Source organism: Pecten maximus, chromosome 4 (genome assembly GCF_902652985.1).
Source record: "Pecten maximus chromosome 4, xPecMax1.1, whole genome shotgun sequence".
In the NCBI taxonomy this organism is placed as follows: Eukaryota; Metazoa; Mollusca; class Bivalvia; order Pectinida; family Pectinidae; genus Pecten; species Pecten maximus.
In genome coordinates, this window is record NC_047018.1 from 37,924,722 (window position 1) to 37,941,572 (window position 16,851).

The 16,851-nt window shown below is 35.5% G+C and overlaps 1 protein-coding gene across 1 annotated transcript; it reads left to right on the top strand.

Moving 5' to 3' along the window:
* Positions 1-2,816: 2,816 nt before the first annotated feature.
* LOC117326016 lies at positions 2,817-16,339 on the top strand. The gene is made up of 9 exons (XM_033882576.1): positions 2,817-4,100; positions 6,511-6,585; positions 7,306-7,343; positions 7,774-7,849; positions 10,156-10,230; positions 11,113-11,171; positions 13,297-13,471; positions 13,942-13,997; positions 15,042-16,339. Exons 1-9 carry the CDS (start codon positions 3,053-3,055, stop codon positions 15,312-15,314), a joined length of 1,875 nt encoding a protein of 624 aa, XP_033738467.1. The 5' UTR covers positions 2,817-3,052; the 3' UTR covers positions 15,315-16,339.
* Positions 16,340-16,851: the final 512 nt, after the last annotated feature.

Here is a 16,851-nt window from a genome sequence, read left to right on the forward strand (position 1 = left end):
GACGACAACATTGCTGTAAATTTGGAGCACATGCAGACTCACTAGGCTCAAATAAACTCAATATATATCTAGATAGAAGGAGAAACAAATTTGAAATGTCAAAGAGATACACAAAGTAGAGAAGAGTGAGACGACTATCAATAGCTTCTATAGTTATATGTTAGTTTCGGTTTGAATACGAAACAGAGTTAAGAATATGTTTTCAAAGGAAGTACATACAATACAAATAAGATATCATCAAGACGTTTAGATTTTGCATCCTATTGGCAGCTATGGTCGTTTAAAGACGGTCTCCTTTGTATTCGAGATGCATGCGTGAGGTGAATGGGTGTTTGTTTTGGGAGGCTGCGGTATGTTCGTGTGTATCTCCTGGTCATAGGGACAAAACTGATGTTGACTTAAGTGCAATCTTACTGAAATATACTGCCGAAGATGTCCAGCAAAGCACGTCACTCACAGTCGTCCAATTCCAAGCATGCTAAGCGGTGAGCATAGGACATAAGCCAAAGCCTTCATCAAAAGATCGAACGCTCAACTTAAGGCCAGAAGTGAGGTAGTTTCAAGAGAGACAGGAATAAGACATTTTTTTAGAAAGAGAAAAGATAAGATCCAAAATAGTTGCCTCTTACGAATCATGCAATGGGGCATCAGGTGCAATTCTTACGCCCTGATTCACTCTATAATCAGCAAGTAACGGTGCAAGCATGAACATGTCGACAAGATCGAGACTAATAACGACTACAGAAAGATAAATCGCGACAAATGAAGGTGAAAACAGATAGCATGTGGAGGAACGTAATAATTTGCGCCCGGAAAGGTTATAATTAGAAACATTCGCTTATAGGGCCAATAATAATGTGAAATGTTGTGAATGAATTTTGATGGGCAATGGGAGATTTGGTATATTTAAGCATTGAGCTGTTACCAAATGATAGTATACAATTTGGTTCGACTGTATACTACCATTTGGTAACAGTTCAATGCTTATATTTACATTCATAAAGATTTTGTATTTACTGTAGGTTATGACTCGTTTAAATTTGCCGCTTACCCTATCACTGACGTCATCAAGTTCGAATACCGGAACAGCCGAAATTTCCAGAAGGAATAATATAGTCCCTCGTATCGTTATTAATAACAAACACATAAAATAGTTTTGCACAAATTTGGCTTTATTTTCTATTTCATAGACGTTTGTAGATATCGTCAAATTATTCACAATTGCATAATTTCTGATTGTTTAAAATCCAAGCCGTGTTTTGGCGCAATGCTATAAGGTTTAAATTTAGAAGTGATGCGGCTTTGAACGGGTATTGCACAGGACAGACTCGATTCCTCAGAAACACTTAAGTTTCTATCGACTGGATTTACGTTATTTTCAGAAGAATATCATTTCTTAAATTCTAAATGAAAGTCATCTTGACAGTAGGTGAAGACGATTCCAAGGATATTTCGTTCGAAACAGATTCAAGTCTAACTGGTCACATCTTAGCACACGATTTTCAACTTCACAGGGGCTCGATATTGTAAGGTAGGCCTTTGATAACAGTGAATAAGCATTAAACTAAAATTCAGTATATACATACACAACCGGAAACCATGTCGATACTCCAGATTTTTCACAAGATTTTTTTTTATAAATACTGGACTTTTAATGTTGTCATGCATGCATGTCTTGCATTTCTAAAAAAAATCGGAAACAAGCCCCTATGAGTGTGACAACATTGACAATTTGATAATTCGTAGATCAAGAACGGCGCTTATGGTTATTTTGTGTTGACTAGATTTTGTTTTCATTATAAAATATTACTCTCATAACTTGTGAATTTGCTTTATTTTTTGTTGTGGATTATATATATAAATGCTAGGCCTTGCATTCGAAAGCTCTCTAGGCCGAAAGTAACTGGCGGCCATTGTTTTGACCTGCAACACCTGGGGCTCTATTCCTACAGTTACCGAATCACTGTAAATTGTAGTATACAGTCTCATGAATACAATTTGGTTTACTAAAGACATAAAGGCAAATACAACACAGAATGTAAATAAATATATATAGAATACAGCAACCAAAACAAATGAAAAGGAGGCACCCAAGGAGAACCACACTTAACTTAGAAATAAGGAAGTAAACTCACTACACGTTCTCAGTAAAATGATTAGCATCCTATTTGATTTGATTTACTGTATCAAATACCAGATATGTATCAGTAAAATATCCGATCTTCAGATAGCGTTTTACTAAAATAAAAAGTCTTAAAAAAAAAAAAAAAAAAAAGCAAGGGTGACAAACTCTGGTAACTCCATTACTCATTGAGTGTGGTGCCATTTTGGATATTGCATTACTAAAAAAAACATACCATTGCATAGCACATAACGCTGGCGGGAAAGGCAAGGTCAAATTCTAGGACAAACCAGGCTTTACACACACAGATATTACCATTCTTAAAAGGAGTATACCGTCCTACTCAGATATCAAAGACCATATACATGTATGTTAACAACATAACGTTGTTTTGATTCATAGATACGCCTACAATTATATCAATGTTGCTTGTTATTATAATGATTCACATAAAGCGTAGAAACACCAATGACGAAGGAATACAATTTCACTGAGAGGTTTCGATCTCTCACGTGAGCCTAAAATAATTTAACACCGTGTTTACCTGGTTTGCTAGTTAGTTCTTTTGCACCTAATTTTAAAAAAAATGACATTTTTAAAAAAAGAATTTAAAGAAATGGTTTTCCATACTTCCGGTTCTTAGCGTCACTGAAGAGTATGACGAGGACAAAACTATTTATAGTTTTCCCCATTATTGTGCAAATGCTGTACATTATTAACTAGTTCTGTAGTATTTAAAGGTGTTATCTGCTTGCCTAACTCGTAATACTTGTGTATGTGTACGAGTGGTGTTGACTGTATATGTAATGCATGTATGTCGTGTTATTGTACTCGTCCCGTCTGCACTGGTAGAGTTTATGGCTGAGTGCACACCACTCTACATGTGTTGATCGGATATCTATTCATGAATTTAACTTCCTGTATCGAATCATGGCCACCAAACGATGGCGACTTCTCTGGTCGGAAAATACTCACACATTAACAGACGTTGTGAAGGATCTTGGCATTCCCGTTCTCGTGAAAGTGGATGAAAGCACATATGAAATAAATGACGAACGGTTCAAACGCGGAGATCTACTCCAAATACATAGTAAGAAGACAGTAACAAAGGTTGTTGGTAGTGTTATGGACGATGATGAAAGTAGAACGCCACCACAGAGCAGAAAAAAAATAAATCGAATCGATAACATCAGCATTTCAGTTGGAAACAAACGAGGACTCACCATCAAGCGTCGTGACGCTGGACTCAAGGTTTATCAAAGTGTAAGGCAGCTGGTCAAGGAGCGTCCAAAGTATGTACGATTGATCAATGACACTACGGACAAAAGAGGGTACACCATCAAGGCCAAGTCCGATTTTGAGATTATTGGCACGGAGAAAGGGGGTGGATTGTCAGGTTTGTGTGATGGCTATAACTACACCCTTTGTCTAGATCAGCCGTTAAGATGTCTATTGCTATCGGACTCTACAGTTTACACTATACAAGAGGTGATAGATAGATATCCTCTTCCCCAGATTGTGTCATTTTCTACGGCAGAATCACCAAACTTAGGAGTTAACCCGTACACAGGAATGAAGGATATTTCTCTTGATGGCAAGTGTGTTGAAATCAAAAGTGTCATACAACAGGAGGTTTTTATAGGTACTCTCAATCCATCTACCAAATCACCATCGACCAGTGCGAAAGACAAATATATTTCAACGATGGTGGTAATCCCAGTTGATAGTGTTACAGCATCACAGCTCCAGGTAAAAATTCCACAACAGCCTGAAGATGACAACTATGGGGTCGTCATGTCTAAGACACTTCCAAAGACAGACGATGCTTTTGCTGCGATCGAGGAAACAATAGACACTGTCAATTATCCAAATGTTTTATTTGTTCCGAGAAAGGAAATACCGAAATTGCCACAGAGGCACATGAAACGAACCCCTCCGACTGCACAAGGGAGAGCACAGACAAAGCCGACCAAAAAGGGTATGTATTATTTTTTCAGGTATACGTGTCTTATATATTTGTATATACTTCAGCATCATGTATCCCCGTCCTTTTACAATTCGTCCTAATTATCTATTTGATATCCCTAGTTACCCTACCTTTACCTTAACATATAATTTTACTCTACATGCATTGGTAAATCTACCTGCGAGAGTGAGTCACCATTTTGGCATTGTGAAGTGTTTTTCTGACTTTAGATCCAGATTAGTTTATAAACACAACGACTGCAACTCGGTTAAAATGACGCTAATGAAGCTTGTTTATATATGTTGGAACGTTCTAAAACCAGTTTTTGGTAGTTCTGATGTTGGGTTCTATTTCAGCAATCACTCTATAAGAGTTTGCAAACACTCGCGTTTGGTAAATTCGAATAAAGTTGCTGTAAAAATGTAAGGTGCGTTCGAATAGAAATCACTTTTTTTTGTTTTGTTGGGTTTAACACCCTCGCAACACACACAGACAAAGACTACCACAAGGCGGAACAATAGACGCCCGTCGAATGCTATATAATGTTATATACCGCATCTTGCATTGAAATAAGATCACCCTATGATTGGTTATAGGTGGTATGCTTTACCCTTCACCTTTTCTTTCACTACAAACTCAATGTTTAAGTTTCTAACAGTTTGGGTAATACCAATATTCAGGAGCTACTTAAGTAGAAAAATGTAGGACCCCAGGACAAAATTCAAACACTGAAATAAACAAAGGACAACTTCTGCAAAAATAACCGAATAAAAATACCTCTCATGGAAGCACAAAGATGTAGCATGGTTATGAAGCCTAACATGTTCCAAAGAAATAGGTCAGAAAATGTAGGAGGAGACATCCGGCCAAAAATGAATAACGAAATACTAGTAAGCAAAAGACAAAAACTTTCGCAAAATAAGTTGACTGAAAATTGTTTCCAGGGAAACACAACTACATATCATGATAAACAAAGTTTCAAATACATTGGTTAAAAATGTAGGAGGACATCTCCGGACAAACAAAAGTTTATGCACGAAGGACGGAATGAATCGTTAATTCACCCCACAAGTATATCGTAGTGAGTACGGGCGGACGGGTGGACGGACGGATAACACCATACCATAATACTCCCGGCGCATAACAAACAAAACATAACATAACAATGCACAACAAAAAACTTGCGATTGGAGCAGCAGATCTGTTTTGGTCTCTCTAATGTTCCCGGAAATGTTGACACGGAAGGGAATCATTAATGCTTCAATCCATATTGTTTCCTGTGTCGGTACGTTTCCTATATGCACGACTGGACACAACAAATCCATATGTGAATCTACAGTTCACTATATACACTGAGGGATATCATTTTGCCTAATGTTAATATATCAATCATAATCTAACCACAACTTACAGACTCTGTAAATTGATAATCACGAAAGGTAAGTATTGTTCTGCTTCAAGGGTTACCTTTTACCTATAAGGGACTCTCCAAACTAGCCAAATTCCTCTCAATTTACCAGATTCTCCCCTAACTAGGCGGGTTTCCCTTAACCTACCTGCTGGGTCTCCGCAGCTATCCGGATTTCCCTTAATTTACCAGGGTCTCCCAAACTAGACGGATTTGCCTAAACCGAACAGTGTATCTCCTAGCTAGCTCAGGTTCCCCTTAACCAACCGGGGTCTCCCCTAGCTAGCCCAGGTTCCCCTTAACCTACCAGGGTGGTCTCCCCTAGAAAGGCCGGGTTTCCCTTAACCTACCAGGGTCTCCCCTAGCTAGCCCAGGTTCCCCTTAACCTACCAGAGTGGTCTCCCCTAGATAGGCCGGGTTTCCCTTAACCTACCAGGGTATCCCCTAGCTAGCCGTGTTTAATTTCCCTTAACCTATCAGTGTCTCCTCTAGCTAGCTGAGTTTCCCTTAACCTACCAGGGTCTCCCCTAGCTAGCTTGGTTTAATTTCCCTTAACCTGCCAGGGTTTCCCTTGCTAGCCTGATTTTCCTTAATCTTCAATTCAACATGGTAAACTAAGCATGCCAACATAAATATTATAGAAAAGAATAAATTTTCATTTATATTCTTTCACTGTTCCGTGACAGGTAAGGATATAGTTTTACTGTTGAGGAAGATAAAAAAAGTCAATGTTGAGAGATTACAATTATATGTAATAAATCAGCACGTATTCTTTGTACCGAGAAAACTACTATGATAGTAATTTAGCATGTACTCTCACATCTGTATTTGAGTCAGTATTTATACCGCAGAAAGTTCAAGCTGAATACAAAACGGTTGATAATGTACTAGAGGTAACACAATGATCGTCAATCGGTAGGGGAATAGCTCTTGACCTAGAACTAATGACAACTGTTATTCTTCAGATACAGTCGTCGGCTTCATACATTATACATGAATATTATTTTATTTAAGAACAAACAAATTATGATGACGACGACGGCGACGATTATGAGCCTGTTGGTCCACAAGTGCTACCATCCGCAAATGGTAAGATACATAGAATATCACTTGCGAGGTTATGTAAGGCATGCTGTTCTTTACACAGACAATCGTGCGACATGGTTGAATAGGCCAGTTGTTACATAAATAGAGGATCTGGACCATGAGTGGCTATGTCACATGGAATTTAATCAGGAACCTACATGTGAGTGGCGTATTAAGTTATTGAACAAGTTTAATTGACAATTTTCATCTGACATAGTCACGAGAACAATATTCTGTTAATCACCTTACACATATGAAAGTATTAGTGAAATTATCAAATTAATGTCTATATGGACGGTATGTTTTTTTTCTCTTCAGAGACAATGGTGTGACGTCATGTAGTAAATCTGCCGTCATAAATAAATATATTGTTATAACGTATGTGTGCGACAAAATTGATGACAGGATCGTGCTACATGATAAAAAGTTCGGGCCAGTTATGTGATAAAACGTTTTGTAGTGCATGTATGTATTCTGATTGTTTAGATCCCCCTGACAAAATATTACTACATTTTCTGTAAATATAATCCGAATCATTTTCTATTCATGAAATACTGATTTTATACTTGTGTATTGTGTTTCTCCCAATATAAAGCGTTGATTTAAAATGACAAAATCCGTGTTTGGTCGCATAGTAATTATTTGATTAAATAGTTGATAGTATGGAAAACAATACAACTACCAAGCTAGTTATCTACTTTGTGTTAATTTTCGATATTATAGGTGCCAAAACTCAGAAACCGAAGCCCCCAATTCCCACGGTAAGTCACTTGTACAGTTGCTGGCTGCAAATTTGAAAGAATCAAATTATACTCGCAATGACTCACATACATTCGGTTACTTAGATATATAACTTAGAAATATTATACATGGACAAATAGTAAATAGTATAAACCCTATATTTAGGAGGTTTGCAATATGATCCCCCAGTCGACCTTTTCCGGATAAGGTGACGCTTGTACTGACTAAGGACCAGCCGGACGGATTTAATGGCACATACATGTAGTAGGGTGGGATAAGAAATCACCTACCAACCTATTACGTAAAATGAATCTATGAAAATTCTGACAAGAAAATTTGATACAGATTGTTATTCACATAGCATTATATTATATCATTTTTTAGTTTGACATTACACGGATACTAAATATGAAATTGATATGTGATGTACGCATTTATCCACATAAACAGAAGAAACCGAGCAAAAATCCGCTTCCAAGTAAGGATGAGGTGAACGAACCCGCTTTATATGATAGAGGACCAACAGGTAAGCATTGAGTTATTTTTTAAAATGTTAGACAGCTCCTCGTATTTACTACATAAATGATTGTTACCTGAATCTCTATGTAAATGTAAATGTTGACCAATGTTGACCGGTCAATATTTTTGATTGATTTGTAAACAGTATCTCTAGTAACGCTCCCTAGATTCGAAGTCAGAAAGGTTTGAAGAAATATCCAATCAGGGTTTGTTGTATCTAATTGAAAACAGGGATTCGGCTACCATATAAAATGTTATAAAATGGTTCGTATGAATTCTTACAGCGTACTGTGAGGCTAAAGGAACGTCAACTTTGGAGTAAGAGTTAACTGCGTCTTTTTACGCAGCCTAATAAAATAGCATATAAGTGAAATTTTTTGGATTATTCAGGTAACAAAACAGTTGTTTCATGTCTTCTTAGTCAACAGTTAAAACTCTTCCCCGATGTGGTGGAACCCGCGGCCGAGGGAAACAGCTCATTGGGTTGGTCCCAACACCTAGGGAAAGAGTTTTGACTGTTGACTGAGAAGGCATGAAACAACTGTATACTGTTTAAGTTTCGAAGAATGTGGTGTCAACAGGTTTTGAAATTTTGTCAATGAAGAAAGAAGAAGGTGCACGATGTTCAACTGTTCCACACATTCGCAAACTGTAAAGTCGAGCAACTAACAAAGTTCTTTACCTCAGAGGCTTTTTTTCTGTATCACCTGGCTGACCTTGAAGGAACCACGGAACCAAATGAGTTCCCAAAGACGATAATATTAACGTTTACCACTGTCCTGCTTAAATGGAGTTTTCAACACTGGTCCACTAGCCATAATTTTGTAGAATGTCATCTCGGAAACCTGTGAATAGAATGTTTAAAAATTCTACCAATTTGAACTTTTTTTTTATATAGGGGCCAATTCAGCACCAAAAATTCACCTAAATTTACAACAAAATACACACTTAATTAACTCCCCTGACAAAAATAGGCTAGAAAAAATTAACTTTTTTCTATATATTTACTACTACTTTCTACTTGTTTTGCCTAGCCCACACATGAAACTTCTCTCACCTGAATATCCAATCAGTAGGCCCCGATGCATTCACCTTCCTATTAAACTTTCTGCCCCACAATCTATTTTTGATTTGGTTCTGTGGTCCCTGAAAGTGTTAGTTAACATGTAAACAGCGATGAACAGGATTTTTTATCAACGTGAAATGAAAGACGAACATAGAACAATGGCACTACAATTTATTTTTAAAAACCATACTTTTGAAATGAAAGCGTGTTTGTAAGAAAAAAAACCCCATTGAATTGGACAATCAGTAATTGATAATTCCGTCAAGACTAATTTAGTATTGGTATATGACGTTATCAATTATTGATAATTCCTCGTCAAGGCTAATTAATTATTGGTATGTTATTATGTAATCAATGATTCGTCAAGAGTGGTTTATTATTGGTATATTACATTTTAATCAATGATTGATAATTCCTCGTCAAGATTAACGTATTACTGGTATATTATAATATTAAAAATGATTGTTAATTCCCCGTCAAGATTAATTAATTATTTGTATACTATATTGTAATCAACAATTGTTAATTCCCCGTCAAGACTAATTAATAATTTGTATACTATATTGTAATCAATAATTGATAACATTCCGTCGATTAAACATATAATTATATAATCAATAGTTGATAATTTCTCGTCAATACTAATTTATTATATATGTTTTAATGTAATCAATAGTTGATAATTCCTCGTCAAGACTAATTTATCATTTGCATGTTATTATGTAAGCAATAATTGATAATTCTCCGTCAAGACTTATTCATTATTTGTCTGTTAAAAAAAAGTTATTACTTGTTTATTACATTTTTACCAGTGAAATATCAAAAATTATTCATTCTGTAAAAGTGACATTTTTCACTAGTGAAAATATCACTTTAGCTGATTTGACCAATCAAATTAATGATTAGAAAATACCAAAATAATTGACCAATCAGAAAGCCCGACATATATGTCTAGACATGTAAGCGGTAAACGTATGCAAACTTTCGCTGTAGGCCTAGTTAGCATACGGGGTAGGTTTTTCGTTGATAACAAATGTAATAAACAGAATATCTAACACTGTTTTCAGTAATACCAAATATGTTTCACTCGTGCGGCTGATATTTCGATATTTTTCACTCGTGCTGCGCACTCGTGAAAAATATCCAAATATTAGCTCCACTCGTGAAATATATTTGGTATTACTGAAGACACTGTTAGATATCCTCTATATATTAATACGAAGTTTATCGTTATTTATCTGTTACAGCAGTTGAATACGAAGATGAAGAGGAACATCCGTACGATGTTATAAGTGATCTGGGGTGTAAAGAAATAACAAGGGGTAACGCATCAATTACACATACACTTTGTAGTAATGTTCCATCATAAATTTATTTGTTCCCATTGTACTTTCAATTATGTAATATTCGCAAGAATTTAGGCCTACTTCCGCTTCATTCGCGGTCATTAACCATCGATTTAAAACATGCACACAAATGCCTTATGTGTTTAGCTGCTTATTTTAAAACGGAAGTTTAGCGTGAAATTTAAAGCTCGCGAACTAGTTCCGACTGATACAACCGCGAAATATTAACCCAGTAAAATTAAACAACTATTCAGAGAATGTTGGGATGACGTGCTTTTTTAAAAGTTTATAAGGCCAGCCGATCTATTTGCACACTATTATACTTAAATTACAGTTATAAATTATATTACAATTGTAATCGTATAACTATTCTAATTATGACTGTTGAATAGTTTTTTTTCATGTTATGAAGATATGAAACAAAAATCAAAGTATAGTCTAAGTTATTCCTTATGATTTTATTTACTATACACAATCCCTGTGAAAATACACTTTTAATAACGAACTGTTATCTTAGAAATTATCACGTCTCTGCATCAGCCAATCAAAGCGACGTTAAAACGGTGACGTCATTTTTTACGTCATGGACGGATGACATACATTTTAAGGGAATGAAAATGCTTATTACAAGCAAGATTAGGTGATGTTACTGTATTCAGTGGTAAACTTTCTCTGTCCCAGTTTAGGAAACACGTGTTGGTTGATATACTGACTTGAAGTTCATGTTTTGCATCGCCTTAAAAAGTGAAAAAAGTGAGAGAGAAAAAAATTATATGATATAAAAAAGTAATTGCTTTTGGAGGGTATATACTAGATATGATAACTATTGTTAATATTGTCAAACTATTATTTTGGCAGGTAAAAGAATAAAGTCCGACTCTGAAAGCATTGAAAGCCTACTATCCAAAGTGCCGACGGTAATTTTATAAATTATTTTTGAAACTGACTCCAAAATTCCATGTCAGTGTACGTTGTCGGTGAGTAGCTTAGTGCGAAATACAGTAGCAGAGAAAATAATCCAGAAAAACAAATAAAAATTATGTAAAGGTAAGTTAATACTCTTTTGTGGACAGCTAGCTCAGTAGGTAGAGCACGAGGATAAATTATCTCCAATGATATCATTGGTTGGAATCCTCGCCATGACAAACATTAAAGTTGTGAAACGTTATTTGTCGCTGTGTTAGTTCGGTAAACACTCGTATTTAGCCTTCCCAGGAGGGAAAAAATGCCCGTGTCAATAATGTTAAATGTTTACAGTGTCTTTTAAAAATGATATAATACTCTTTAGAAAAATGATGGTATCTAAATAAACAAACCTCAAGAAAGGGAACTACTAGCATTATACTATGCTACTGTAATAAAACTTTGATATTCAAACTATATCAATAAATAAGATGGGGTGATTGGTAAGTGGGTTATTTTGCATTCAAATTATCAAGTTCCTCCCTTAAGTGTGAACATGTGTATTAGCGTTTTATATTAACATGTATATCACATATGTACCTTAACCTTTCCACGGTGTGAATTAACTAACACGCGTACATTCAAGTAAAGAAATAATTAACAAAACATAGAAATCAAAATATCCACAATTTCTTCACATAAAGACAAAACAATGCAACTAATCAGGAACCTGCTAACAATAAACTATTGTTGTTTTACCAAATCGGCCGTCTTCGAGACAAAGACTATATTCATATCACAGAAACAATATCATTTCTGGTGCACAGAGTTTTTTAAAAGCTAGTCCAGTGATATTACCGAAACTCCCTAACACTACCTAAACGATTCCTGATAAAGGAAGCAATGAAGACATTCAATCGCAGTGTCAAACAAAGAACACGGGATCCATTTTAAGTCTCATTCACGGAAGTGTTTCTAACAATGGAAATGACGTAATGGAAATTCCCTAACACTATCGGAAGATATAACAACTATAACAATTAACACATACAGTGTAAGTACTTGGGCAGCAAACCGGAAGCGGAAGCTATAGGTAGAACAAGTGGTTTATACAGAAAAAGTGTTGGTAATACGTATCAATGACTAGTAACAATGAATAACTCTGAGGTGAAAGGTCAAAGTTCAACACGTTTGATTTGCTGATTATTGCAGTAATAGCATGCCATAATAGGGTTAGGAGTATATACAGAAAGGACCAATTTTGGTCCCATTTCCAAAATAAACACAAAGCGCACAGTATCATAGCCTATTATTGTTGCATTTGGAAATATACTTAATTAAGCGACCGTCTGTATTATTGCTTAGCAACGGCCCTTAGAAACAGACCATATATAGTGCAGATTTGATGTCATATCACCAGGAGCTACAATGTTAGATACATACTTTCACATTAGTATCCTTGTTTAAATACTTCGGAATCAAGTACATGTTAATAGATCTAGAGCTGATCATTGTTTACGTATAGCACCATCAGCAAACTATCTTAGCAACCAAATATTTACCTTAGCAACCACATGCAATGCATATACACACAGATATTATTTCATTTTTATTTCTCTTATTCTACAGAATTATCCATTAACTCGTTCATACTTTGGTTAAAAATTGTTTGATTAACTTCAAATAATAACCATTTAAACATATACAGCAACCAATTGATCACCATAGAAACGAAATGCATTTAAAGTACTATTTATATATTTATGACATACCATATTAACTTTGTTGGTGTATTAAGGACCCAATCATCTGCTGTTGACCAAATCACTTTTACATTCATCATATATTAAAGTGTAATTTTGTATACACTTTTAAGTGATAACGTATACTAAGTGTCCATACCTATATTTACCAGTGAGCATATTGCTTGCTTGGTTGCTTGCTTGCAATAAAACAATTGTTATGAACTTATTTATTATCAGGTACACTCAATACATTGGATAATGTCTAATTTTGTGAATTTACTGTCCATGAATAGTACTTGCTGATCACATCGCAGAAGGAAGAGCTCAGTTTTGTTTTTACCAATGTTAACATGCAATACAATAGTAATAATAAATGATTATTTCCCGATTCCAGAAAGTAAGAGACGGGTTGCTTAAAGTACAAGCGGAACTCCTGAACTTGAAGGGGAAGGTGATCAGGAGGGACAGCATTATGAAACCAAGTGACAGGAAAAAACCAGATAAACCGCGGTCATTGTCATGCAGTTCTGATTTCGAGACAAAACCACATGTCAAAGCTACAGTGCCTGGTATGATTACCTGATTCATGACATATCCAATATTCTGTTATTATCTATTGTTACAAGATTAATGTATAGTCACGTGATGTGATAAGTTCAATGTTCATCATTCGCTGTTAGTTTACGTTTCCATATAAAACAAACGAATGTCTGTAATAACAAATGTTAAAAAATAATAATGTCTCATTGTGTTGATAGAAATGTAAACAATAACAACAAACCAACCTGTTTTGATAGATCACTTCATGCAGTTTTTAAGTTGTGACCGACGATGTACCGTAGATTAAGTTCATGCTTAAACACATTCTTTTTTGGTTTTTAATCCGAAAGTTAGCATATGGTAATCAAATAGATATAAGGGGTAAATATATATATTCTCACTACGATCAGGAAATCTGAAGTGGCCAAAGGGAACTTTTGTTTGTGTGGAGTTTATAAAACTGTGATAGTTGATGATATTCTGTATTTGTCTTACATAGGTGCTGAGACGGCAAATGATACTAAACCAACCAAAGAGGGAAATATGTCTAAGAATGTATGTATGTATGTATGTATGTATGTATGTGATTGTGCGTGCGTGTGTGCGTGCATATATATGTATGTATGTATGTACTTGTCTATACAGTATTTAGTGGGCGTTCTAAAAGATATATGATATTCTTCATAGCATTTAAACAATATCATTTGTGTTTTGTTGACAGAAACTGCATCGTTGTATCAGAAATAATTGATATTTCATCAAGCGTTTTAATTCTTGTATCAATGTAAATATAAAAAAAAAGTATTTTTCAAATTATAGTATTTTTCATATTGTCCGGTTGAAAAAACCAAGCTAAGGGCAATTCTGGTTACGCCATGACACTAGGTCCGTCGTCCGTCCATCGCCATTTTTTCGCTTTAAACAACGTCTTCTCAATAATCAAGAAGCCCGGGGTCATGGTATTTGGCCAGCAGTTTGCTGGAATGAAGTGCTATCGAGTTTCTTCAAATAAATGACCTTGACCGTCTTTTAAAGTCACAATGGTCAAATAAGTTTAAGTTTGGCCCGTAGTTTGCTGGAATGTAGTGCTGCTATTTTTGTTCAAATGAATGACCTTGTCTAACAGTCAGCGTCACAGGAGTAATATGTGAACGACTTCTCAATAATCAATAGGCCAAATGACATGGTACGGGGTTATTAGCAGAAGGGACGGAGGGCTGTCAGGTTTATTCAAAGGTCACAAGGATCAATTGTTGTCAAATCTTTTAATTTTGTTAAATTAACCAACTTACACGGTCTGGGGGGTCATATGTTTTTAATATTTAATCATTGTTTTCTTAATAAACAAGAGAGTCGCTATCATGATATTGGCCCAGAAAAATGATGGATTGAAAGACTAAAAAAATCATATACACGAATACGCTTAGCTTAATATCATATTGGAATAAAGAGTATTCGGCTAAGCATCCATATAAATAATCTAGATCAACTTTAAAATTGCAATAACATCAGTTGAGCGATGTATACCCATTGGGCCTCTTGTGATTCAGGTCAGTATCTAATGTGATAACATGGTTGTCTCCCATTTGACTTTTACAGGTTTTATCGAAATTAAGAGGTATTGTACCAAAGAACAGGAAGATGTCATCAAAAGAAAAATTTGCCGCTCTAAATAACGCTGAACTTATAGCATGTTTACAGCGCTGTGGTCTAAACAATATGGTTGATGAGGTGAAAAAAGAAAATCTAGATGGAAAATTTTTCTATGATGTAGATGATGAGACCATGAGAAGCACGTTTGGTCTTGGCAACATTCAATTGATGAAGTTTAACAAATTGCGCGATTTCGGCTGGGAACCGAAGACTGACTAGAATGTTTGTTTCTAGTCGCCTTAAATTCATGATTTGCTTGTATGATACTGTATCTCAAAGAGTTAGCATCCATCTACGTCAATACGAAATAGGATCGTCTGTAGACCAGAAATGGTGTATAGGACAGAGGTTACGTGACACAACCAATATGATAAAATATCATCTTAGTAATGTCATATAACTTCTATCATATGTACTTTACCAACCTGAAGAAAAATATTCCAGAAGAAATGCTGTATAGTACGAGGGTCGATTGATATGTTGTGAGCCTCGTATAGAAGGAGGTACTCAATGATGTTCTTTTTTTAAAAGTCCTGCTATTCTCTGACCATGTAGGGCCGTGTACCCAAGGACTGATCTCATTTGGTTAGTTTATATCGAAGAGGTAGCACTTTTAAGTAAATAAGACAAGTGGCTTTTGAAAAATGGACAAAATCGGTTGGGATTGAAGTGAAAGAGTCTGTCATTGCCATGCTGTCATTCACGATTGTGGCTTTAAATTGATTGAGTATGAGCCTTATTCATCTTATCTCGCTCCATCAGACTTTCATCTATTTCCAAAACTGAAAACAGCTATTTCATGCACCATAAGCATTGAGGCCCTTAAAGACCGTTGGCAAAAGTGAATAGATACTGAAGGGGATTATGTTGAAAAATTAATACAATATGTCCGGCAAAATTCAAATAATTTGATATGAGACTCACAACATATCAATTAGCCCTCGTAACAAGTACATGTCCAAACTTAATGACGAAGTGTCATGTGACCTATTTGTATCTGTCACAGTGTTTTTGTTATTTGTTGACATTTACGACATTTCCCAGAAACACCTTGACCAATAGTTATTCTATGATAGGCGTAATGAAATATATTGTTCATTGTTTATCTACTGAACGTATGTGGCTGTTTCATGTTGTATGCCTAAATGTGATCGTTTGTAATTTATTCCTATCTACATTTTATCACTAGCCCTCCACCTCTGGGTTGCGAATTCGAAACCCACGTGGGGCAGTTGCCTGGTACTGACCTTAGGTTGGTGTGTTTTTTCTCCGGGTACTCCAGCTTTCCTCCACCTCCAAAACCTGGCACGTCCTTAAATGACCCTTGCTGTTAATAGGACGTTCAACAAAATTAACCAAACCAAACTATATATACATTGTACTTGTCTGTACTATCGTTTGTATAACATGGCGAATCATATATATACACACAGTGTATATTTGTTTCTGTATTTTTTTCTTATTTTAATTGTATGCGTACAATAAGCTATATGATATCATCCACTTCGTTTAGTCCGTTTACTACCATGCAAACAGCTTGAAGCTTAATTAATGTTGATAACTTTTTATGTGGGTTGTGCAATTATCTTTTTAAATGTATCACAATGTATTAACGTTTATTTTGTTTGGATTTAAATATCATTATGCTAAACATGACGTCATACGAATATTATTTGTACTGTCCAAGATTGCACAGGTCTTCTGAGAAATGCAGTTTTATACATATGTGTTGTTTTAGACTGTGGGTACATATGTG